The 24,707-nt window shown below is 35.0% G+C and overlaps 1 protein-coding gene across 1 annotated transcript in view; it reads left to right on the top strand.

Annotated features, from left to right (window-relative positions):
- The window catches only part of Qser1 (glutamine and serine rich 1), a 71,595-nt gene that overhangs the window by 29,449 nt on the left and 17,439 nt on the right, over window positions 1-24,707 (top strand). Inside the window, exons 5-6 of the mRNA XM_026404206.2 lie at window positions 23,034-23,359; window positions 24,337-24,453. Of these exons, the coding sequence (XP_026259991.2) occupies window positions 23,034-23,359; window positions 24,337-24,453 (443 nt within the window). The remainder of the gene's footprint in view (window positions 1-23,033; window positions 23,360-24,336; window positions 24,454-24,707) is intronic.

Raw genomic sequence — 24,707 nt, 5'->3', positions numbered from 1 at the left:
TCTGATTTTTCTTGGCTTTTTGCCACAGATAGCTTAACACACAGCATGCTATTTAGACTTCTAATCTGAGACATTTTAAGGTAGCTTTTGGATATGAGGTATGGTATTGGGGGCCCTGTTGTGTAAACCTGGCATATTTTCTTGATATGCCAATTTTACCTGAAGATTGGCATTTTACTTTTAAATACCGTTGTGTGCAGCATGCACATTACTGATCTAATTAAAATAAAACTGTACAATTTTCTACTAGCCTCAAATCATATATCAAATCTTTGGGTATGTGTTTCACTGTATTCTATGATTAATAGAGGAAATGTTTTAAGAAGCACTGTCTTCTGTAAATAATTGACAGGTAAGTGTAAAAGTTACTATTTTAAGGAAGATTCCAAGAAAAAAATATTTATAACAGGAGTGGAGATATAGCTTAGTTGGTAGAGTGCTTGTCTTGCATGCACAAGGCCCTTGGTTTGATTCCCCAGCACCACAAAAAAAAATAATAATAAATTACTTATAATAATAATATAGTTATTAGATGTGCATCATTACTTCTAATATACAGATGGTATGACTGAATAAATGAAAACATGGAATCTGAACCCAGATTTGTCTGCATTCCTGCTGAATTCTTTTATATAATCAGGGTTGTGCTTTAAGACTTAATCTCTGTTTCATAATGTACTTCTCAACTTCCTTCCAGACTTGGGACCAGTTGTGACTGCTAGATTGATGTGAAACAGCTGATAATCCAAATAATCTATTAGCACAGGTGTTTGATAATACATACATTTCTAAAGAATTCTCATTTTATTAAACAAGGAAATTAGCATAATAGAAAGTCAGTTTTTGATTCAAAGAAATTACTATGGATATGGGCATCCTAGTAAACTTATAACTTCTTTCCCAATTCAGACTGCTTTGCCATTATTATTATATTTCCTTTTTTTGTTTCTAGAACAAACCTTTAGTAGTCTCTGATCTAAAACATGAATCTAAAACTAGTTTCTTCCAGATGACCATGATTAAATTTTTAATTATAATCATCCCCATCAACTCAATCCTCACTATCTGGTCTCTCTTTACCATCTCTGTTGCTTCATCTACAAGAACTCAGCATTTCACTTGAGCTATTGCAACAGGCTTCTAATTAGGTATTTTTCACCAGTCTCTATATCAATCCATCCTCCACATTGTTGTCAGATTTATCTTTATAAAAAAGGAATTTTTTATTTGAGGATGTGAGGGCAATTTGGTTGTGACATCTGTCACACCTTTGATTGCTAGAGTTGATTTGAATGATCTGACTGGTGAATGAGTGTCCCCTTTCTACCTCACTGCTCTGTGTGCATCCCTCCTGAAGCTGAAGAGGACAACCTTCCCCTATAGAGGACTGTTCTTCAGTCAAGGGATACAAGTAGCTGTACTCTCTTGCTAGAACCTCCAAATAAGCTCTCAAAAAAGAAAAGTTAATTATTACTTATGCTTTGAAACATTCTTTTGCATTTCATAGGAAAATACAGTGATGAGAGGTGATAGACAGGTTTTCCTTTTTCTGTGTTTTACTGTCTTGCTCTTCCAGAATCCTTCTTCTGTGATAACTGATTCTTATGTCTTGGATACAAGACCTTGGATATCTGAACCTCTTACACAATTGTGAACCTTTGAACATATTTTTACTTACACTATTCTTTTCTCCATTTTTCAGTCCAGCAGATAATTCTATAAGTATGTGATCCTTTAGGCCAGCAAAGGGTTATAGTTAAGAATTTGAGCTTTGGAGTTAAATCACCTGAGGTTTAAATTAATTCTATGTAACTTCAGACATATTCCGTATCTGTAAAATGGGGACATTTCCTTATCTGTAAACAGCTGACTGTGTTAGTCAGCACTTTGTTGCTGTGACAAAATGCCTAAGAGAAAAACTTACAGGAGGAGAGATGTATTTGGTTTATGGTTTCAGTCCATGGTGAGCAGGCTTCATTGCTATGGCCTATGGTAAGGTAGAATAACCATCATGGTGGAACAGAGTTGCTCACCTCATGACACCCAGGAAGCAAAGAAGGAAAGGAAAAGAAGATAAAGAGACAGACACACAGACACCAGGGATAAGATGCAATCTCCTAGAGCATGCCCCCAGTGACCTTCCTCCAATAGGGCGTGACCTCCAGTGGTCTTCACTATCTCCCAATAGTCTGTTCAATTATGAAGCCATCAGTGGGTTAATCCATTCATGAGTTCATAGTTGTCATGATTCAATTACTTACCTAAAGCCCTACCTTTGAGTATTGCTGCATTGAGGATCAAACCTTTAATGCATAAGCCTTTGGGGGACATTCCAAATCTAAAATATAACAGATAACAATATACATTATGCCGATGCTAGGGTTTTTGAGAAGATTCAGAGATTTAAAGCATTAGTACAGAAAAGGACACTTTTTTAGTTATCATACTATGTTCATCTTTGTCCTTGAAAGCCTGAAATATGGTAAATACTTAATAAATGGCTGTTAAATGCATGAAGTTATTTAAAAGAAAAGTGAGGACTGGGGGTATGTAACTCCGTGATACAGCGCATACTGAGCATGTGCAAATCCCTGAGTTCAGTCTCCAGTACCAAAATAAAATTTAAAAAGTAACAGCCAGGCAGGGTGGCTTATACTTCTCAAGTATCTGGAGGCAGGTGGCAGGAGGATGTTAAATTGGAGGCCAGCCTAGGCAACTGTCTTGAAAGGAAATAAAAAGGGTTAGGGATACAAGCTAGGGATAATAGAGTTTGCCTAACATGCTTGAGGCCCTGAGTTCAGTCCTCAGCTCTGGGGGGAAAAAGTGGAGTATGAGTTAAGTTATGTTGCTCGATTTCACTCTTTTAAATTTTGTGACTAGAATTCTGAATTTTGACAGTTTCAATGAAGCCACAGAGTATTATGGGCCTGTGGTCCTCCAAATTCCATGATTCTTTGGAAAGTAAGAAGTTTAAAAAGTGGTGGGGGAGGTCAGGGATGGTAGGAATATACCTCAAAATTAAAAAATAGAAAGTACTGGGGATATAGTTCAGTGGTAAAGCAACCCTGGGTTCAATCCCCAGTATTGAATTAAATTAATAAATATACATCACTGGATTATGAAAAGAAAAACAAAACTATGAAATCTTATCTAAGATTAATTTAAATTATCTCCTGTCCTCTTTTAGGCAAGATGGAGCACAGTCCTATAACACTTTGATTTCTGTATTTGCATTAAAATGACTTGGAGGGCTGGGAATGTAGTTCAGTGCCAGAACACTGGCTTACCATGTGAGGCCTTGGATTGGATCTCTAGCACTTCAAATTTAACAACAATAAAAACTGACAAATGGAATATAAAAAGAAGGGAAAATCTGCTTCAGTTTTGGAACTAGGAATGGTCACTGTTTTCACAGTTCCCTACTCTCTTCAAATTGAATCCAGTTGCAGTATAAAACTAGTTTTTGCAGAACTATCAAGTGTGAGCTATGCCATTAACATAGACCTGACATATTTGCATCTTTCTACAATGTCAGAATTTACCAACATGTTCATAAGGTATATCACTTCCATCAGTTTTAATTCATTGAGTACTTGTGGGTCACTGGGTAGCCATGAGCAGGATAAGCACAGGAAGTTTGGGTTTTTTTTTGCAGGGGTGGTTGGTACCAGGGATTGAACCCAGGGATACTCAACAACTGAGCCATATTCCCAGCCTTTTTTTGTATTTTATCTAGAGACAGGGTCTTGCTGAGTTACTTAGGGCCTTGTTAAGTTGCTGAGTCTGGCTTTGAATTCTTGATCTTCCTGCCTCAGCCTCCCAAGCCACTAGGATTACAGATATGTGCTACTGCACCCAGCAAGCACAAGTTCTTTGATTCTAGCTATTACTAATATCTATAACACTCGAGTCACACATCACACTTTATTCATACATGCACACACACACATATATATGTATGTATAGATTAACTGGGTAGTAAATATGGGCAGGTAGGGAGTAGTTAGAGGAAGTGGGTGACTGGGGGCATGCATGTGGGGGTATATATTTTGTCCCTGGTAAGCAGAGCTCTGTCTAATCTTCTTTCTGGTGGCCGTGTCCATAGTTGCTTTCCTCCTCCACACAGGCCCAGAGCAATGATGTTGGACAGCCATCTATGAACTGAGATCTCTGAAATCATGAGCACCTGATGAACTTTTTCTTCTCTACCTTGTTCTTGTCTGGTGTTTTGATCATAACAACAAAAAAGCTGACTAAAACAGGGTGCTTCTTCCTCTAAGGGTTTCAGTATGGGGATTATGTTTGGTGATTCTGGTAGGCTCGTGGGCCTCGTTTTTCTGATATCAATTTAATATGTTTACACAGCTATGTGCTTCTGATTTAGTTTAGTAAGTTTCCAGGTGGTCATTTTTATTAGCATGATTAATTTATCTGTTTGTGATTTATGATTGTGCTATGCAGATGATGGTGGTTTACTTGTACAAACGGTATAGAGTCATTCTACCTTGGCACTTGTACTCAAAATGGAGTAACTCATGGCAAACTCTTGCTTTATAAAATGGACTCAGAGCACGGTACAGCCTGGTCTCCACAACTATTAAAATGTTTCTGAATCTGTATCAAATACCGAACTATAGGACCTAGTCAGTGGAAGCAGAGTATTAGAGGTTACAATTTCTAGTTACAATTAAGTATATCATTCAAAGTAAATGATATATTTCTTCAAAGTGGAGTCCAACTAAATAGCATTCAGCTTAGACTTCTTGGAGGAGCTCTAGGAGTGCAGAGTAAACTGTTAAGGACATAGGTGACTGAAACCCCAGAGCTCAAGAACATAGTGAAACCAAAAATGTTGTTTCCTTTCAGTTTGTCTGTATCTCTGTGAATAAAATGCATTTGGCTGAAATGTGTTTTAAGCTTAAAAATGAAATGCAGGAGTCCTTTGGTTTGTTTTTTATGGTTCTTGAAGTGTTTTTAAAAACTTTAGGTTTTAATTTTGTTTTGTTTAACTCCTTGCCTATGAAATTTGTTTGAGGTTGTGGGATGGTGTAAGGATTTAGCATTTTCCCCCAAAATGGATGTTAAATTATTCAAACACATTTATTGTCTAGTCCATTTCCCCCTATTTGTCTGAAAAATCACTTTTGGTAACTAAATTCTCACACTTGGGGGTCTATTTTTGAACTTTATTCTTTTTCCACTGATCTAGTTGTCTGTTCTCTCTTCAACAATATGTCAGTGCATTAAGTCCTCTGCAGTTACTTCTTTTTATGGTTCTTTTCACTATTATTAGATTTTTCTAATCAAAGAACTTTAGAATCAGTATGTCAAATCCTATTAGGCATTTTGGAAGGATTGTGTTTTTTGTTTGGTTTTTGTTGTTATTATTTTTAAGATTTTTTTAAAAGATGCACACAATATTTATTTTTATGTGGTGCTTAGAATTGAACCCAGTGCCTCACATGTGCAAGGCAGGAGCTCTACCGCTGAGCCATAACCCAGCCCTGGCAGGATTTTTTTTTAATTAATAGTTTTATAAGGAACTATTTTTGATGTTTGAGCAAGCTGTATAGAAACTGCAAGTGCTATTACATTGCCCTAGCATTTGGACCATTCTATTCCTTAGGCTTTAAAGACTAGGGGGAAAGAACAGTGACAGATGTTTGAGACAGATTTAGGATCCAGTCAGAGTTCACTACTATATTTTATTGTTGTATGTCCTTAGTTTTCTTTAGCCTACAGCACAGTCTGCTTCCCCACCTCCCACATTATTATTGTTATTATTATTTTTGGATCCAGGGAGTGTATTCTTCCACTGAGCTACATCTCCAGCCCTTTCTATTATTTGAGATAGGATTTGGGTAACTTGCTGAGGCTGGCCTCAAACTTGTGATCCTCCTGCCTCAGTCTCCTGGGTTGCTAGGATTATAGGTGTGCATCACTGCACCCGACTCCACACTGAATTATTGAAGAATCAAGAAGAGTTTTCTTGCTCAACCCAGTGACTCATGCCTATAATCCCATCATCTTGGGAGGCTGAGGCATAAGGACTGCAAGTTTAAGGCCTTCATGGGCCACTTAGCAAGACCCTGTCTCCAAATTTAAAGATTTTTTTTTTAAATATTTACTTTCTAGTTAGAGTTTGACACGATATCTTTATTTTATTTATTTATTTTATGTGGTGCTGAGGATCGAACCCAGGGCCTTGCACATGCTAGGCAAGTGCTCTTCTACCGCTAAGCCACAATCCCAGCCCTTAGAGAATTTTTTTAAAGGGCTGGGGTTGTAGCTCAAAGGCATTAAGCTCCTGGGTTCAAGTAACACCCCCTAGCCCCACCCAAATATACTACACATCACAAGAAGAGTTTTCCTAAAGAATGTCTCATATTCTACCTTTCTCTGATTATTTCCTCCTGTCATTTAACATTTTCCTTTGTCTTCTGAATTTCCTATAACTGAGAATTGGATATAGAAGTTTGGGTTTAGGATAAATGCTTCTGGCAACAACATTGGTAGTAATATTGTACCCTTCATATGTTAGTATCTGAGGTATATCATGTCAGGTTGGCGACATTCAATTTCTACTTAAGGTATTTACTGTCAGATCTCTCTGTTGTGAAATATATTGTTTTCTTAGTATTCAATAGGAAGCAGTAGGGAATGTGGGCAATTTTTGTCACTTTTTAGATGTCTTGTTTCCCAATAATCTCTCATCCATTATTTTTTAAAATTAGTATTTGTTTTGTTAAATTAATTAGCTTCCCCCAACACTATTGCTGCGTATTGAACCCATGCCCTAATGCCTGATAGGCAAGTGCTACAGCTACAAGCACTAGTTGTAGTATTTTTTATACTTTTATTTTTATTTATTTATTTTTATGTGGTGCTGAGTATCAAAACCAATGCCTCACACATGCTAGGCAAGCACTCTTCCACTGAGCCACAATCCCAGCCCCTAGTTTTAGTGGTTTTTTTTTTTTTTAATATTTTTAGTTGTGATGGACACAATACCTTTATTTATTTATTTATTTATTTTTATGTGGTGCTGAGAATTGAGCCCAGTCCCTCATAAGTGCAAAACAAGCACACCACCACTGAACTAAACTTCAGCCCCAGTTTTAGTATTCTTAATAAGAGCTTATCTCCCCACCCCTTTTCTCTTGTTTTTACATTTTACAAATATCACCATGGATACTGTATTTTTACGTTTCCATACTGTAAAATTTATGTACAATTCTGTGCATTTTGATAAACACATAGTTTTATAACAATCAACCCCCAACTTTTCTTATGTTGTGCCTTTTTAATCACTCCTACCCCCATCCTCAGACATTCATTGATTTATTCTTTCTCCATATTGTTTTCTTATATAAATGGAATCATACAATATGTCGTCTTTATAATGTGGTTTCTTTGACATAGCATAAAGCAGGTATTTGAGGTTCATGTGGTAGGCAATCACTCTACCACTAAGCAACACTCCTCAGTCTTTTTTATTTTTTATTTTTAGACAGGGTCTTGCAAGGTTGCTGAGGCTAGTTTCAAACTACTTCAGTCTCCTGAGTCACTGGGATTACAGGTGTGAAGCAGCACACCCAGCTGGTCTTTTTATTCTTATTTTGAGTTTTGAGAATTCTTTATATGTTTTGGAGTCTGGCTCATTTCTAGTTCTATGTGATTTGTCCAGTACTGGGGATTGAACCCAGTATTGGTGTTCTACCACCAAAGTACATCCCCAGCCCTTTCTATATTATTTTGATACTCCGTTGCTTAGGCTGACACCAAACTTGGAATCCTTCTGCCTCAGCCTCCTGAGTCACTGATATTACAGGTGTGTGCCATCATACTTGGCATTGTTAGCAAAAGTTTCAAGTTATGATTTTAACAATTTTTAGTTTAACAATTTTTCTTTTTATAATTATGCTTTTTTGTATCATAAGAAGCCCATGGTCACAAAATTTTTTCCTACAAGTTTTGCATTTTATATTTCAACAGGAAAATTTCATAGATTTTAGCTGTTAGTGCCTGTAGCAAAAGATAGGTTAACAAGAGAAAAACAAACTTATTAACAATTATACCTCATGTTTGTTCCCCAAAAAAGCCTAGAGAAATCATTTCTGGAGGAGGTCCAAGGAATTCCCAGAAAGGAGGACCTGAACTCAGGATGAGTGAGATTCTTGACAGTGCAGAAAAGAATTTAAGAACGTGTCAGAGGCACAGACAAGAGATGATTTAGAAAAGCAGAGATGCTTTCAAGGATGAATGTGCACTATCTCTGGATTAAGAAACAACACTTTGGTCTGGGTGTTAATATTTACTGAGGGGCAGTAGTTAGGGACTGGACAGGTGGAGTCAGGGAGGAGTTAAGCAATTTTAAGCCAGTTTTTCTAGAGCTTGCACATTGCCCTCTTATCTTGCTACTTTGTGCAGGCGAGGATGTGTGCTGGATTGCTTACAGGTTGCTTATTTGGCATTCCAACGGTTCAGGTGTATAGGCATCATTCCAGTGGTTCTTGGGTGCTTCCCTTTCTCTGTATCCCCAAATTCCTATCTCAAAATGAGCAAATCTCTAGAATGGATCTCAAAAGAAAGCATTTAAACACAGGTTAAGTATCATCTTTCTCTGAATCAGTATGGAGAAAGGCCATATTAAAAAGAGATGGTCAGAAAAGCCCCTTTTAAACAAGTTTCTTATTTGTGAGGCTTTTTCTGCGGTATGTATTGCTAGGGATTGAACCCAGGACCTTGTGCATGCAAGGCAAGCACTCTACCAGCTAAGCTATATCCCTAGCCCTTGTTCTGCAGATTTGAGTTTGTGCTTTTTCCATTGATTAAATATATCTGGTAACTTTGTCATCCTTTTTTTTTTTTTTCCTGGTGCAGAGAAGGATACTTCCTTTCCATTTTGATACATAAATTTCTCATCAAAATATTTACTTTTCAGAATTTCTTTGGTCTCTAGTTTCGCAAAATAATTTATATGCCTATTCTGGTCTCCTAAAGTCATATTTTGAGGTGATTTGTTTTGAATCTTATTAATGTTTAGGTCTGTGATTCATTTTGATTTGGTATTGGATATGGCCTGAGATATGACTGAGATGTGGGTTGAAGTTAACCTATTTCATACTTGGAAGTTCAAGTTTTCCTGAACCAGTTATTGAAAAGACTGTTCTTTCTCCACTAATGACCTCTTTTTGCTTTTCATTGCTGCCATGTGGCCAGGTACAGTGCACATGCCTGTAATTCCAATACCCAGGAGGCTGAGGAAGAAGTATCTCAATTTCTAGGCCACCTTGGGCAATTTAATAAGACTCTGTCTTAAAAAGAAAAAAGGAAAGAAAGGGCTGGGGGTGTGGCCCATTGTTAAGAGCATTTTCCTGGCATGTATGAGACCCTGGGCCCAGTCTTCAATACTGCAAAAAATAAAAACATCCTAGAAACAAAACAAAAACAAAATAATTATATAACTGCTCACGGGGATTAAATTTTTTAAAAAGCTTAAAATTGTTTTATATCAATCAATGAGAACAAAGTCACAGATAAGATTATAATGCCATAAAATTAATGTGTTGATCTTTACAAAAGAAATACATCTTTAAGCTATATAACAATCTAAATAAAAACTTGCCTGCTGGATTATGATTTCATTGAATCTGCAGCAATTTGACTCTTTTTTTTTTTTTTTTTTTTTGCTGGGTTCAGGGACTAGGGATTGAACCCAGGGGTGATTTATACCAAACTACATCCCCAGTTCTTTTTATTTTGAGACTGAGTTTTGCTGAGTTGTTGAGGCTGGACTCAAAGTTGGAATTCTGTCTCAGCCTCCCAGAATTTTCAAATTCCAATTATTTACTGTAGATTATAAATAAACCATTGGTAGATTATAAAAATACAATTGAGTTTTGCATATTGATCTTAATTCATGTGGATTTGTACAACTCATTATTCTAGGATTTTTTTCTTTCTCTTTTTTCTTTTTGTAGATTCTATAGGATTTTGTCTCCAGATAATGATGATATCTGTAAATAAGAAAGTCACTCTCCTCCCCTTTCCTCTCCTTTTCCCTCCCTCTCCCTCTCTCTCTTTCTCCTTTTTGCTGTGTGGAACCTAGGGCCTTGTGTGTGCTTGGCAGGCAATTCTGGCTCCTGCTGACAGTTTTTATAATTCATAGAGGTTGAATTTTTTCAAGTGCCTTTCCTTCATCTGTTGAGATGGTCTTGTTTTCTTATTTAGTCTGTCTCTATAGTTAATTACACTGATCAGTTTTTAAATATATTCTCAGACTTGTATTCTCCAGATAAACTCCACTGGTTATGATATGTCATCTAATGAGTATATAATACATTCCACTATTGCCATGTATATAAAAATAAATAAATAAATAAATATTTTTCAGTTGCAGTTGGATATAATACATTCATTCATTCATTCTTACATCCTGCTGAGGATCAAGCTCAGGGCCTTGCATGTGTTAGGTGAGCACTCTACCACTGAGCCACAGCCACAGCCCTCCCCCCATATGTCATCTTTTAAAAAACATTGATGGATGCAACTTTCTAATATTTTTGGAGGATTTTTCTTATCTGTGTTCATGACAGTTATCTGTAATTTTCTTTTCTAATGCCCATTTCTGTTTTGGTATCAAGTTATTGCTGGCCTCACAAATGGGTGGGGAGTTTCCCTGTCTTTCCTATTTTGTACAAGAGATTGGGGTGGGTGGTACTATTTCTTCCACATATGTTTGGTCAATTTTGCCAATGAAACCATCTGGACCTGGAGTTTTCTTTATCAGAAAAAAGTTTATGAATTCAGTTCTTTCATTAATAGAAGTGTTCATTTTGTCTATTTCTTCTTGACTGTAGGTTTTGGTAGTCTGTATCATTCAAGGAACTGGTTCATTTTATCAATTTATCCAATTTACGGATATAGAGTTGTTGCTGGTGGCATTTCTGCCATTATCTTTGTAGTGTCTGTAGCTTTGTAGTGATTCTCCATCTTTCATTCCTGATGTTAGTAATCTGCATTTTCTCTCATTTTGTCTTGGTCAGTGTGCACAAAATTTTATGGATTTTATTGATCACTTCCAAAGATCAGCTTTAATTTCACCACCATTTCTCCTTTGTTGACAATTTCATTGATCTCTGCTGTTTTCATTATTTCTTCTGTTTGGTTTAGTTTATTTTGCTCTTTTCTAGTATTTTTCTTTTTGGTATTTCTTTGCTACAGTAAGCATTGTTTTAGGTACCTCTCACCAGTTTGGATATGTTGTATGTTTATTTTCTTTAGTTCAGAATTTGAAATTTTTCCTTAAATACTGCTTTTTCGATTCATAAGCTCTTTAGATTAGATTGTTTAAATTTCAAATATGTGAGGATTTTCTGGATGCCTTTCCTTCATTGATTTCTGGTTAAATTCCATTAAGATCAGAGAATATACATTGTGAGATTGCAATGCATTTAAATATGTTTGCTTTGTAGCCCAGAATATGGTTGATTTGGTGAGTGTTCTCCATATACATTAAAAGAGTATGTATTTTGTTATTGAATAGATTATTCTATAAGTGTCCATTAGATTAAGTTGGTTGTTAGTGTTGTTCACTTTGCTGATTATCTATTTTTAATAACTGAGATAGTGTTGTAATCACCAAGTATGTTTGTAGATTTGTCTTTTACTTTCAGTTATTTTCTATATTTTGAGCTGCCTTTAGATGTATACACATTTAAGATTAATTCTTGCTTGGTAATAATTCTTATTCTGAAGTATACTTTTTTTTCTTTCTTTCTTTTTTTTTTTGTTTTTTTGTTTTTTGGTACTAGGGATTGAACACAGGGGCACTCAGGAAAAGCTCCCCTGGGTTTGATTTCCAGTACTCCCTTACCCAACCAAAAAAATAAACAATTGTTATTCAATTTCGTCAGTTGCTTTTTTCCTTTGGCTCCTCAGATTGAACCCAGTGGCACTTAACCACTGAGCCACATCCCAAACCCTCCCCTCTTTTTTTCCTTTTTCTTTTTGAAACAGGTTATTGCTAAATTGCTTAGGGCCTCAGTTAGTTGCTGACACTGGCCTTGAACCAGTGATCTTCTTACCTCAGCCTTCCAGTCTCTGGGATTACAGCCCTGTGCTATTACACCCAGTTTGTCGGTTGCTTTTTTTTTTTGATACTAGGGATTGAACTAAGGGGCACTCAACCACTGATCCACATATCCAGCCATATTTTGTATTTTATTTAGAGACAGAGTCTCACTGAGTTGCTTAGCACCTTTTGCAGAGGCTGGCTTTGAACCCATGGTCCTCCTGCCTCAGCCACTGGAATTGCAAGTGTGTGCCACCACACCCAGCCTGTCACTTACTTTTTGGAGCTTTTCTGATAAATGCTTTTCCCCTGTCATTAATCTGTACTGTGATGTTATTACTTGGTTTCCTAATGCAAAATCTTTCTAAATTTTTTTTGTCATGAACTGTGCTTGGTCATGATGAGTTATTTTAATCCATTACAAGATTTACCTTGTTAATATTTTATCCTTAGGCTCATAAATGGATTAGTTTATAGTGGTTTATTTTGTTTTGTGTGTTTCAGTCTTCATTTTGTTTACTTTTGTAGTCAAGATTAAATCAGTCTTCCAGATTAAAATGGCAAAGTTTTCATGTTTGTCTAAGCTTTGAAAAAAAGTTTACCCTATATAATAGGAATTTGGTAGAACTTGAATATATCTGGCTATCTTTCCCCCTTTTCCGCCCCCTGATGTAGCTTGATCTATCTGGGTAAATTTAAGAAAAGTATAATTTCTAGGAAAATTATTTCTTTCATTTAATTTTTAAAAATTTGTTGTTATAAACTTGTACACAGGTTTTTAGTCTTTTTCTACTTCTGTAGTTATGTGTGCTGTTTTATTCCTAATAATATTTTTTGCATCTTTTTCCTTATTAGCTTGTGAAAAGTTTTTGCCTGTTAAGTGATGTTTTTCAAAAAACCATACTTTCCTGTTTCACTTTACATACTTTTTCTTAATTTCTGCCTTCATGTTAATCCTTTCCCCCATCTTCCCTGTGTTTAATTTAATATTCTCTTTCTAGCTTCTTCACTTTAATGCTTAGTTTATTTTTACATGTTCTATCTAGTAAACGGCATAGTAAGCTTTTAGTGTTCTTTATACTATGCTCAGGACATATCCCATTTGTTCAATTTATGGTATTCTCATTGTCTTTCTTAAGCAATTTGTCATTTCAGTTTTTTTTTTAATTTTTAGGTGTTTTACTTAGTTGTATGTTGCAGAGAATGCATTTCAATTAATTGTACACAAGTGGAGTACAACATTTCAAGTCTCTGGTTTTACGTGGTGTAGAGACTTACCATTCGTGCAATCCTACATGTACCTAGGGTAATGATGTCCATCTCATTCCACCATCTTTCCTATCCTTATAAACCCTTCCTTTCCCTCCCCATTGCCCAATCCAGAGTTCTTCCATTCTTCACATTCTCCCCACCCAATCATAGATCAGCATCTACTAATCAGAGAAAACATTCAGCCTTTAGTTTTTTAGGATTGGCTTACTTCACTTAGCATAAAATTCTCCAACTCCATCCATTTACCTGCAAATGCCATAATTTTATTCTCTTTTAATACTGAGTAATATTCCATTGTGTGTATACAACACAGTTTCCTTATCCATTCATCTATTGATGGGCATTTAGGTTGGTTCCACAGTTTAGCTATTGTGAATTCAGCTGCTATGAACATTAGTGTGGCTATGTCACTATAGTATGCTGTTTTTAAGTCCTTTGGGTGTATAAAACAAGGAGTGGGATAGCTGGGTCAAATGCCAGTTCCATTCCAAGTTTTCTGAGGAATCTCCACTGCTTTCCAAAGTGATTGTACCAATTTGGAGTCTACCAGCAATGTATGAGTGTACCTTTTCCCCTACATCCTCTCCAACACTTATTATTGCTTATATTATGGATAACTGCCATTCTGACTGAGGTGAGATGGAATCTTAGAGTAGTTTTGACTTGCATTTCTCTAATTACTAATGATGTTGAACACTTTTTTTCATATATTTTTTGATCACTTGTATATCTTCTTCAGAGAAGTGTCCGTTCAGTTCTCATTTTAGTTTTGATTTCCTTTTTAACCCAAGAGTTGTGAGAAATGGGCAGGTGTTCTCCTCTGTTAAAAGTAGTTTGTTATTTAAAAAAATTAATTCACATTTTGTTTAGGGAATATGTCCATGTTTAGAAGTGATCAAAATTTTGTTAGTGGGTTGTTAAATGTTTAATTTTGATAAATTCTTCTCAAGTACTAAGTATAGATAACATTGTTCAAATTCTTTGTCTTTTTAATTTTTTAAGCATAATAAATGACATGCAGTTATATAAGAAAATGTATGTATATTACTATTGGGGTGGGGGGTGCTGGGGATTGAACTCAGGAGCACTCAATCACTGAGCCACATATCAAACCCTATTTTGTGTTTTGTATTTTATTTAGAGACAGGGCCTTACTGGGTTGCTTAGCACCTCACTTTTCCTGAGGCTGGCTTTGAACTTGTGATCCTCCTGCCTCAGCATCCCCCGCCACTGGGATTACAGGCATGCGCCATTGTGCCCAGCTGTACATGTATTATATTTTGGAGGAGGATAACATGTCTGGGATTTGCATTTTACAGACACACAGTGATAGATAAAACAAGTATATCAAAAACGTTTGTGGTAGAGCTGGGGTTGTGGCTCCATGGTAGAGCGCTTGCCTATCATGTCTTGGGTTCCATTCTCAGCACTGCATACAAATAAATAAAATAAAGGTCATCAACAACTAAAAAAAATTTTTTTAAAAGTTTGTGGTGAATACACAGCTGTAATCCCAGCAACTTGGGAGTGAGGAAGGATGAGCACAAGTTCAAGGCCAGCCTCAGCAATTTAGCAAGACCCTGTCTCAAAGATAAAATAGTACTGGGGATGTACTCAGTGGCAAGGCGCTCCTTCGTTCAATCCCCTATACCAACCTCCTATCCTCCAAAAAAAAAAAAAAAAAAAAAAAACCCTAAGAAACAAAATGTTTATGCTTGTTAAGGTTGAGTTATGTAGTACATGAAGATTTGTATTCTCTACTTTGTATTATGTTTAAAATTTTATAATAATAAAAAGATTTTAAAAATCCTCTCTATCCTTATTTATTTTTAGATTGCTTGATCTGTTGATTCCTGAGAAAGGTGTGTTAAAGTTTCCCACTATGTTTTATTGTTTTTCTAATACTGTTTACTTGTTATGTTTTAAACTCATAAGTAGGTGCATAAAATTTTGCTACAGTTAAATTTCTTATTAACATAATAAAAATATTCTTTTACTCATTTAATGATTTCTAACATTGCCATACTAATTTTGTTGTTGTTCACATTTTTTAGTGTTTTTCCATATCTGTGTTTTCTTTCAAAACATGTTTTTTTGTGAAATGTAACTCACATATGGAAATATAACAAAGTTAAAAGTATACAAAAGAATTTCCATAAATTTGAAAATTGCAGACATTATTCAAGTCATATTCTCTGACCACCATGCAGTAATTTCATATATTTGCAAAAGAAAGAAATATCCACCCTTCTAAATCTTGGCTTAAAAAGGAAGCCAAAACCAAAATGACATATTGCTTGGAATGGAGGGTGGAGCATTGAAACTAATGGGATGTGGCCAGAATGAGGAACAAAGAAGAAAATTTGTGGCATTAAATTCCATTAATTGGAAAGCAAGAAAATACAAAAATAAATTGAGTTTTAATACCCACTCATAACCTTTAGAGCTAACCACTAATCACTAATTGATTTGGATGATATTCCGCTTTTCTTTCTCTTTTTTTGTGGGGGTGAGGTCGGGCGGGGACAGTATTGGATATTGAACTCAAGGCCTTGAACATTGAGGCAAGAGCGCTACTGCTTTTTTATTTTGAGACAGGGTTTCACCAAGTTGCCCAAAACTGGCCTCAAATTTGGATCCTCCTGCCTCAGTTTATTTTGTAGCTGGAATTACAGGTAGCTGGAATTACAGGCTTGCGCCATAATGCCCAGCATTCCCTAGCTTTTTTTTATATATATATAAATTTCCCACTTTAGTATGCATCACTATACACTATACTTCTGTTTAGTGTGTTTTAAAACTCATTATAAAGGACATTGTACAATATCAATAAATTTCCCTCAACTAATTTAGAAGTTACACTTTTTTTTTTGGCTTAACGTGTGTGTGTGTGTGTGTGTGTGTGTGTGTGTGTGTGTGTGTGTGTGTTGGGAATTAAACCCAGGACCTCACACATACTAATAAAAGTATGCACTTTACCACTGAGCTGTATTCCCAACCCTGTTTAACTTTTTAAAATAATATTTTAATTAATTTTTTATTCATTACAGACATTCACACACAGAAATACTAGGTCATGGATGAAGTAATGAAAACTAACGAAATAATGAGAAGTAATTAAGATGGGTACTGTTTTTGAGTCTCAGTCTCTTCAATTGCTTAAAATTCTTCCAGTCACATTCTTTTATACAGCATCCAGTTGTAGGCCTTGAACTGTATGACAACCTAAATTCTCCGTGACTACACTGACTTTTTTTTTTTTTTTTTTAGCTTTGGATCTATGCTTTCTTATTTTTACTTTTTTTATTAGAGCATTATAATATATAGTGGGTTCATTTTAACAAAGTCATACATGCATGGAATTTTATTTCAGTCACCATTCCCTCCACTCTCTCTCCCCTCTTCCCTCCCCCTATTCTCCTTTCTCTACTCAATTGTTCTTCCTTGCCCAGCTACTTATTTATTTTTAATTGGTATTTTCCACATACGTAAAGGTGAAATTCCCTGTGGTACATTTATATATGCATGTAATGTGATTTTGTTAAATTCCATTCCATATTTTCTTCTTTCCCATCCTTTCAGCAATGCTGTTTTATTTTATTTTTTATTCTTTTTTGTTACACAGAACACCAGTATACACCCTGTCATAAATACAAAAGCATGGAACAAACCCACTCCGATTCAGTCCCTAGCACTCCCCACTTACCACTCACCACATTGACTTACATTCACTACCAATCAGTTTACATGCTTCCCACCAATTAAAGGAAACGTGAAACTCTGTTTCTGGGGTTTCAGAAATTTCAGTGCATAATCAGCTGGCTTCATTGCTTTGTGCTCTAGATGAGGCAGAAGAACATCATTGTGGAAGATTGTGCTGGAGAAATGCAGCTCAGGACATAGCACCAGGAAGCAGAGAGAGACCTGCTTAAGTTTTTATAATGGAAAATTTTAAACATAAAAGTAGAGAAATTAGCATGATGAAATAAACTCATGTATCACTTGGTTTCAGTAACTATCCATAGAGGGAGAGGGTATAGTCCATGGTTCATGCATGAGGCTCTGCATTCAATTCCTAGCACTTTGGAAAAACAAAACCAAAGAAGTATCAATACATAATCAGTCTTCTTTCACTTGTTTCATTCTTTCCCACCCTTTTGATTGTTTTGGTGAAGTATTTCTGTTCTTTTCCTGGTTACAATATGCATTTTCAGCTTCTCAAAATCTGTCAGTATCTTCTTAGGCAATACTGTCTTTTGAGCATTGACAAGCTCATTTACTCTCCTTCTATCTTAAATATTACTGTTACTACATATTTATACTCAAGGCATCATTAGTAGTGTTTTAAATAGCACTTGTTGAGATTTACCTATGTATTTAGCACTTTACCCTTCATTCCTTCTTATACCTTTTATCTTTTGGGGGGTCATATATCCTCTTTTTGCATCTGGCTAAAGCATGTTGTTTATAATTTATTTCTCTCGGGGTCTGCTAATAGCTATCTCTGTAGGTAGCTATGGGATTTGTTTTGCCATGTGACTTAGAAAGTATTTCCCGGGACTGGATAGCTTGGGGATAGAATACTTGCCTAGTGTGCATAATGACCTTGGTTCAATCCCCAGCACTGCAGAGAAAAGAAAAGAAAAGAAAAAAAAAAGCGGGAAGGGGGGGGATATTTGTAGAATGCATTGTCATTGCTATTTTAAAAAATCCCTTTTATTCTTTATTTATATGAACACAGTTTCTCAATTATTTTTCAATAAAAAATGGACAAAAATAAAATATTGTAAAACCTGTCATAGTAAGTAATATTTATTCATGGATCCATGCACAAATAATCTTTAAATGCTATATCCACCCAACAGAACATTCTTTTTCATTAAAATTTGAAATACTATTTTTGGATTCACAATTATTGTAATGTGAGAAATGTCTAATATTTAGAACCTGTCACAAGTCAGTGTTCATTTATATACCTATTTTTGTGGTAGAAAGTATTATAGTGTAATTATAGTTTTACAGATACATTACATTTGGATAAAATTCTATAGTATGGACTTCTAATATCAGATAAACTTAATCATCTATACTTTCTCAACTGGACTTTTCCCTTAACTGGTTTAGGGATAGATTTAATTGGGTAAGAGAACAGGTTGGCTAGCTGATAACAAAAATCAGGGCTTTACTTAAGCTGAGAAGTGTTTTAGAATGTGTTTCTGAAGTCTGCTTTTAATTCTCTCTCAGTTCTCTATCACTCTAGGCAAGTAGAATTCACATTTTTAAAAGAAACAACTTTTACGATTTAACCTATGATTAAATGCCCCTGCTGCATAGGTTAGTATAAGTGATAGGCTCACTGGCTTTTGTGTCTTTAGTACTGTTTTTGTTTATATTATCATTATCTTATTTCATTAGTATTATTCAGAATTACCACTGGAATGCTACATTATATTTGTTCCTCAGCCTAGGATTTGTCTATCAGGTCTGGCCCTCAAAGTTTTTTCATCAGATGTATTGAATTATAATTTACTTGCCATAACATCTACCTATTTAAAATATACTAAGTGGCTTCATAGAATTGTGTAACCATCACCACAGTCTAATTTTAGAACATTTTCATCATTTCCCCCCAAATGCCTGTACTCCCTGTACTCATTAGCAGTCAGTCCCAACACCTTATCAAGCCGTAGGCAACCACTAATCTATTTTCATTTTTTATAGATTTAACTATTTTGGACATTTCATATAAAATCATATAATAGGTGACCTTCTCTGGATAGCTTCCTTAATTTAGCATGTTTTCAGCATTTATCCATGATGTACCTACCATGTATCAGTACCTGATTATCCATTCATCAGTTAATGATCATTTGGGGTCCCCCCCAATTTTGGCTATTTTGAATACCTTTGCTATGAACAGACATGTACAAGATTTTGTGTTTGTTTTGCATTGCTAGGAATGGAATCCAGGGCCTCACACTTGCTGGATAAGCATTCTACCACTGAGCTACATTTCCATTTCCATGTACAAATTTGTTTTTTCCCCCATGTACAAGTTTTTGAGTGTGTTTATTTTTATTTTTCTACATGTCCAGAAGTGAAATTCCTCAGTCATATCATATGTCCATGTGTAATGGAGGAATGGCTGTACTTGATACCCAAAGAGCCTGTACTATTTTACATTCCCATTTACATTGTATGAGGGCTGCAATTACTCCACATTCTTGCTGATACTTGTCATGTGTATTACTAACTAAAGCCATCCTATAGGTATAAAAGTTGTATCTCATTTTGATTTGCATTTACCTAATGACTCCTTGAGTGGCCTTTCATATGCTTTTGGGTTTTTTTTTATTTTGGTGGAGAGAGGGCAGGCACCAGGGATTGAACTCAGGGGAACTCAACTACTGAGCCACATCCCCAGCTCAGTTTCGTATTTTATTTAGAGACAGGGTCTCACTGAGTTGCTTAGCACCTCACCATTGCTAAGGCTGGCTTTGAATTCGCCATCTTCCCATCTCAGCCTCCAGAGCCGCTGGGATTACAGGCATGTGCCACTGCGCCTGGCTGGTTATTTTTAATATCTTCTTGGGACAATGTCTATTCAGATCCTTTGCCCATTTTTTAAATTATTTGTCTTTTCATTATTGAGGTATATGAGTTATGTTAGTATTCTGGATATAAATCTTTGATAAGTATATTATTACTATTTATGATTGTTTTCCATTCTGTAGGTGATCTTTTCACTTTCTTGATGGTATTAGTTTTACATTTGGATGAAGTTTGTTTTGCTTTCTTTGGTCACATATGCTCTTGGTGGCATTTCTAAAACTTTATCTCAAGGGCACCCATGGTGACACACACCTGTAATCCCAGTGACTTAGAGGCTTAGGTAGGACAATCACAAGTTCGAGTCTAGCCTAAACATTTCAGTAAGGCTCTAAACAACTTAGTGAGACTCTTTCAAAAACAAAAACAGATTTACACCTGTTTCCTTTAAGAATTTAATTATTTTAGCTTCTAGGGGGCTGGGATTGTGGCTCAGCGGTAGATTGCTTGCCTAATACCTATGAGGCACTGGGTTCCATCCCCAGCACCACATACATACATACATACATACATAAATAAATAAATGAATGGATTGTGTCCATTTATAACTAATTTTTTTTTAATTTAGCTTCTATATCTAAATCTATATGGTGTGAGTGGAGGTCCAACTTTGTTCTTTCTTTTGTGGCTGTCCAGGCGTCTAAGCACCATTTGTTGAAAAGATTGTTCTTTCCCTACTTAATGGTTTTAGTACTTTTGTTGAAAATTTTTGTAAATACGGGAGTCCAGAAGGTCTTTCTGCTCCACTACTCTGACTATATTTGACTGTGACTATATTTGTGTCATTAATATCATGCTGCCTTGATTATGGTAGTTTTATAGTACATTTTAAAATTGGAAGTGAGTCTTCCAAAATTTGCTCTTCTGCTATTCTAGGTTTTTCACCTATCTGGGTCTCTTTCATTTCCATGAATTTTAGAATCAGTGTGCCAATTTATGGGGAAAAAATATAGCTAGAATTTTTATAGGGGTTGAGTTGAATCTGTACATCAATTTGAGGGGTATTTCCATCTTAACAACGTTAAGTTTTCCTTTTTTTTTTAAATGTGTATTTTTTTTTTTTTTTAGTTTAGTTGGACTCAATATCTTTATTTATTTTTATGTGGTGCCAAGGATCGAACCCAGGGCCTTGCAAATGCTAGGCAAACCCTCTACCACTGAGCCACAACCCCAGCCCCAATGTTAAGTTTTCTAATCCATGAACATGGGTGTTTTCCTAATTATATGGTTGGACCTTTAAATTTTCTTTGAACACTGTTTTGTAGTTTTCTGATCCACGAACATGGGATATTTTCCTAATTATATGGTTGGACCTTTAAAATTTTCTTCCAACACTGTTTTTTAGTTTTTACAGTGTAAACTTTGCACTTCTTTAAATTTATTCCTAAATATTTTGTTTCAGTACTGTTGTAAATTATGTTTCTATTTTCATTTTGGGATTTTTCATTTTAAGTATTATGTATTTTAAGTATTAAGTATTATAGAAATACATTTGATTGTTAAATATATTGGACTTGTTCCCTTCAGTCTTGCTGAACTCATTTACTAGTTCTGTCTTAGTAAATTCCTTAGAATTTTCTATATATACAAGATCTGTCATCAACAAATGGAGGTAATTTTTTTTCTTTAAATATCTTTCTTAGGAAAAAGCATCCAGTTTTCAACATTAAGTATGGTGATAGTGAGTTTTCTCTAGATATCCTCTATCATTTGGGTAAATTCTCTTCTGTTTTTAGGTTTGTTTGTTTGTTTGTTTTATCATGAAAGGGTATTAAATTTTGTCAAAAGTGTTATTTCATGTGTTGAGATGATCCTTTGGTTTAGTTCTTTGTTCTGTTAACATAGTATATTGTGTTGATTGACTGACTTCCCCCTCTTTTGTGGTACTAGGATTGAACCCAGGGGCACTCTACCACTGAGCCACATATGGTAGTAGAGTGCCACTGGGTTCAACTCTATTTTTTATTTCAAGGAAGAGACTCACCAAGCTTTAGAGGCTAGCCTCGAACTTGGGATCCTCCTACCTTAGTGACTAGAGTCACCGAAAGGGGGGCAGCATTGATTTGAAGATATTAAGCTAACCTATATTCCTAAGATAAACCCCACTTGGTCATGACTGCGTGATTTTTTTTTTTTTCCTTTTTTGGTTCTAGGCATTGAAACCATGGCCTCATGCCTGCTAATCATGCACTTAACCACTATGTTCCTAGCTCCTATATAACTCTTTTTATATATTAGCAAATTTGCTTGTATTTTGTTCAGGATTTTTGTGCTTATGTTGTGGTTTGTAGTTTTCTCATGTTTTTGTCTAGTTTTTGTATTAGAATAATACTGGCCTTATAAAATGAGTTGGGAATTGTTTCCTCCTATTTTTTGGAGTTTGTAAAGGATTGGTGTTAATTCTCTGTTGCTAGAATTCATCATTAAAGCCATTTGGCTTGTTGTTTGTAGGATGCTTCTAAACTACTTTATATATATTTATTTGCTCTTCTACTATCCTAGGGTGTGTGTGTATATGTGTGTGTGTGTATAAGTCTATTTAGATTTTCCCTTTCTTCCTGAGGCCTTTTTAGTAGTTTGTATCTTCTAGGGACACATTTCATTTAGATTATTTGATTTGTTGACATATTTCTTTATAGCTCCCCCCATTTGTTTCTAGTGTTGTTTTATAGTAATTGGGGGATATTTTCCTCTCCCACGTCTAATTGGCCTTTCATTTTCTACGACTTCTTTATAGATTTAGTTGCCTGACCTTTCCCTATATCACTTTTATGTGATTATTCTTTTAATATGTCTTTGTTCTACCTAAAGTGGAGTTGGGGATAAAGATACATACTACATACATACATACATACGTGCAGGTTTGCATTGCAATCTTCTTGTCATCCAGATTCAGTTCTCACAACTTTGATTCTTGGAAATTGTCAGCTATTCTTAATTTCTTCCAATAGTTTTGACTGCTTCAACTATTTCATTGCAAAAATAATCACACTTTTCTTTTTAAACTGTTCAGATTTTACTCAAAACATGTAAATTTTAAATATCTGAATTACTGATCTGCATTTACTTTATTTAGTTTCAGAAGCCCTACAGGTGGCAAGTACTAGCCCATCTGCCAGTACTTCTAGTACCACTACTACCTCCACCACTGTGGGTACAGTTAAGCAAGAATCTCTCCAATCTACTTCATCTGCAGTAAACATTCTGGAAAATATAAATTCTACAGAACCCCCAAAAGCCGTTGATCATGATGATCTTCCTTCAGAACAGTTTGCAAAAGAACAGGACACTGTTGCCATAGAAGGTTTTACAGATGAAGAAAACACAGAAAGTGGAGGAGAAGGCCAATACAGAGAGCGTGATGAATTTGTGGTAAAGATAGAAGACATAGAGACTTTTAAGGTGATGTGAACATTCACAAGTTTAAAAGTTGTAGTTCACTTACAGTGCATTTATAGCCTTCATGATGACTTCATTAACATTCATCTACCTTCCGTTACAAGTGTTATATTTTTACAATTATTCTAAGTGTAATATCTAGTAGATGTTAGATATTTTGAAAAAGGAAATCATTGAAAATGGTTTTAACTTTATCTTGATGTGATGTGTTTCTGACCTGTCAGATTCAGTTGATGCTAGTAATTACCGTAGTTTTGAAATGTTAAGTTTTTCAAGGCTTCAAACTCAATATGTTATTAGGACTTTTTATAGAAAATGGTAATTTATATAATTTTAAAGCTTAAAGAAAAATAACAGGACTATCATGTAAAAATATAATTTAGACTTAATTTCATAACTTTAAATAAGAAAATTTTAGTCATGCATAAGATAATACATTTTTGAATTTTTGTTAGCTTGCTTTTGCTTTTATCTGTTCTTTTCTTCTTACATTGGTGCAGAGCAGAATGGCATTAGCTAGAACAAAAACATAGCATTCAATAACTATATTCCTTCCATTCATAATCAACTACTGTAAATATTTTAGCATATTTGTTTCTGGTCTTTTGAAATATGTATATACTTTTATAACATTGCATAAATAATATATGACAATATCATTAGCAGAAGATTTTCCAACAAAAAGTTAATGTGCTACTTGTGTTAGTGAGCTCCCTATTTTTGAAAGAATTTAAGCAGAGACTGAATAACATAACCAGCTTATAAGAGTTATTGCTAGGGGCTAGGGGTACAACTTAGTGGTAGAATGCTTCCATAGCATGCGCGAAACCCAGGATTTGATCCTAACACTGCAAGGGAAAAAAATAATTATAACAGAAATACAGTAGTAATTAGAAATAAATTATTGAAGAGGTTTTTAATATTTCTTTCAGCTCTAAGATATTCTATAAATCTAAAATATAAATAATTTTTTACAACAGGAGGCTTTAAAAACAGGTAAAGAGCCCCCAGCTATTTGGAAAGTACAAAAAGCTTTATTACAGAAATTTGTTCCAGAAGTTCGAGATGGGCAAAGAGAATTTGCAGCCACAAATAGTGTAAGTAAAATGCTTGTTTATGTTAGCCTTCCTATATTTCAACAATGATCCAGGAGAAAATATAGAATGATTTTAGATTTAAATAAATTTTATATTAAATATTTTAAAATATTTGAATTACATAGTATATGAAACTATGATATATAATTTAAAAATAAAATCAGTAAATCCTAGCTATTTAAAATTTAATGACTGTTGCTTAACTTTTTTTTTAAATAAAGGAAAGGGATTAGTGTTAGACTAAAGGTTTCACA

This window comes from Urocitellus parryii, chromosome 4 (genome assembly GCF_045843805.1).
Source record: "Urocitellus parryii isolate mUroPar1 chromosome 4, mUroPar1.hap1, whole genome shotgun sequence".
NCBI lineage: Eukaryota > Metazoa > Chordata > Mammalia > Rodentia > Sciuridae > Urocitellus > Urocitellus parryii.
The sequence above is the reverse complement of the archived record's forward strand: the minus strand, read 5'-3'. Positions and strand labels throughout refer to the sequence as shown.